Raw genomic sequence first — 940 nt, 5'->3', positions numbered from 1 at the left:
GGAGAGAGGGAAGAAGGAAGGAAAGAAGGAAGGAAGGAAGGAAGGAAGGAAGGAAGGAAGGAAGGAAGGAAGGGGGAAAACAGATGGGGAGGGAGGGAGGCTCTCCCACCCTCTCGATCAAGCCCCTGCCCAGGGCTGCTGGAAGCAGGGGAACGGGGCTTGTTGCATGTGCCCAACCCCTGGGCTCTTTATTGCCGGAGCTCCGCTCCTGTGCGCTCCTGCAGGAAATGACCCCTGCTACCAAATCCCTAACCACTGGTGCAGGCAGTCTTATTCTCCCATCCTTCCAAGGTCCCAGCATCTGCCATAATCTGCTCTTGGCTTCCTCTGCACCCTATAAATATGCCGATTGTGAAATCCACAGCCAAAACACAAGCAGGATAGCAGGGTAAGTATCACAGCAGGGACTATGCTCCAAAAGCACTGCAGTTCTTTTACCTGGAGTTTGTTAACCATTTCCTCAAACATCCTCCTGGCTTCGGAACTGTTTGGCTCCTTAAAGTAATCAGCAATCCCGACCTGCACCACAATGGACTTCAGGTTCCGGCACACACCTTTAAGGACAAAGAAACACCTTTGGTTTGAAGCACAGAGCGATAACCCCATTCAGCCCCGGCAAACAGAGACGATTGCCAGCTGACCAGAATAAAACTCATCTGGCCTGCTCTTGTGTTATTAACGAAGACATGAGACACAGACATTTCGGGATAATCTCCACCAGGGTTCATTTCCTGCGGGAGCGCACAGGAGCGGAGCTCCGGCAGTAAAGAGCCCAGGGGGCGAGCACATGCAACAAGCCCCACCCCCTGCTCCCAGCAGACCTCAGTCGGGCCACGAGGAGCAAGAAGCAGCCAGGTAAGCTGCAGAGCCCCCCCCTCCGGCCCGCCTTCACAGGTACAAGCTCTCCCTCCTCTGTGAGGGCAGATCTGTGCGTTCCCCC

The 940-nt window shown here is 54.9% G+C and overlaps 1 protein-coding gene across 1 annotated transcript in view; it reads right to left on the bottom strand.

Annotated features, from left to right (window-relative positions):
• FBXO41 (F-box protein 41) overlaps window positions 1–940 on the bottom strand; it is a 67730-nt gene that overhangs the window by 3751 nt on the left and 63039 nt on the right. The window contains exon 11 of the mRNA XM_015407060.1: window positions 439–554. Within this exon, the coding sequence (XP_015262546.1) occupies window positions 439–554 (116 nt within the window). The remainder of the gene's footprint in view (window positions 1–438; window positions 555–940) is intronic.

This window comes from Gekko japonicus, unplaced genomic scaffold, assembly GCF_001447785.1.
Source record: "Gekko japonicus isolate JY-2015 unplaced genomic scaffold, Gekko_japonicus_V1.1 scaffold2246, whole genome shotgun sequence".
Taxonomy (NCBI): domain Eukaryota; kingdom Metazoa; phylum Chordata; class Lepidosauria; order Squamata; family Gekkonidae; genus Gekko; species Gekko japonicus.
This window is presented reverse-complemented; position numbering and strand designations above follow the sequence as displayed.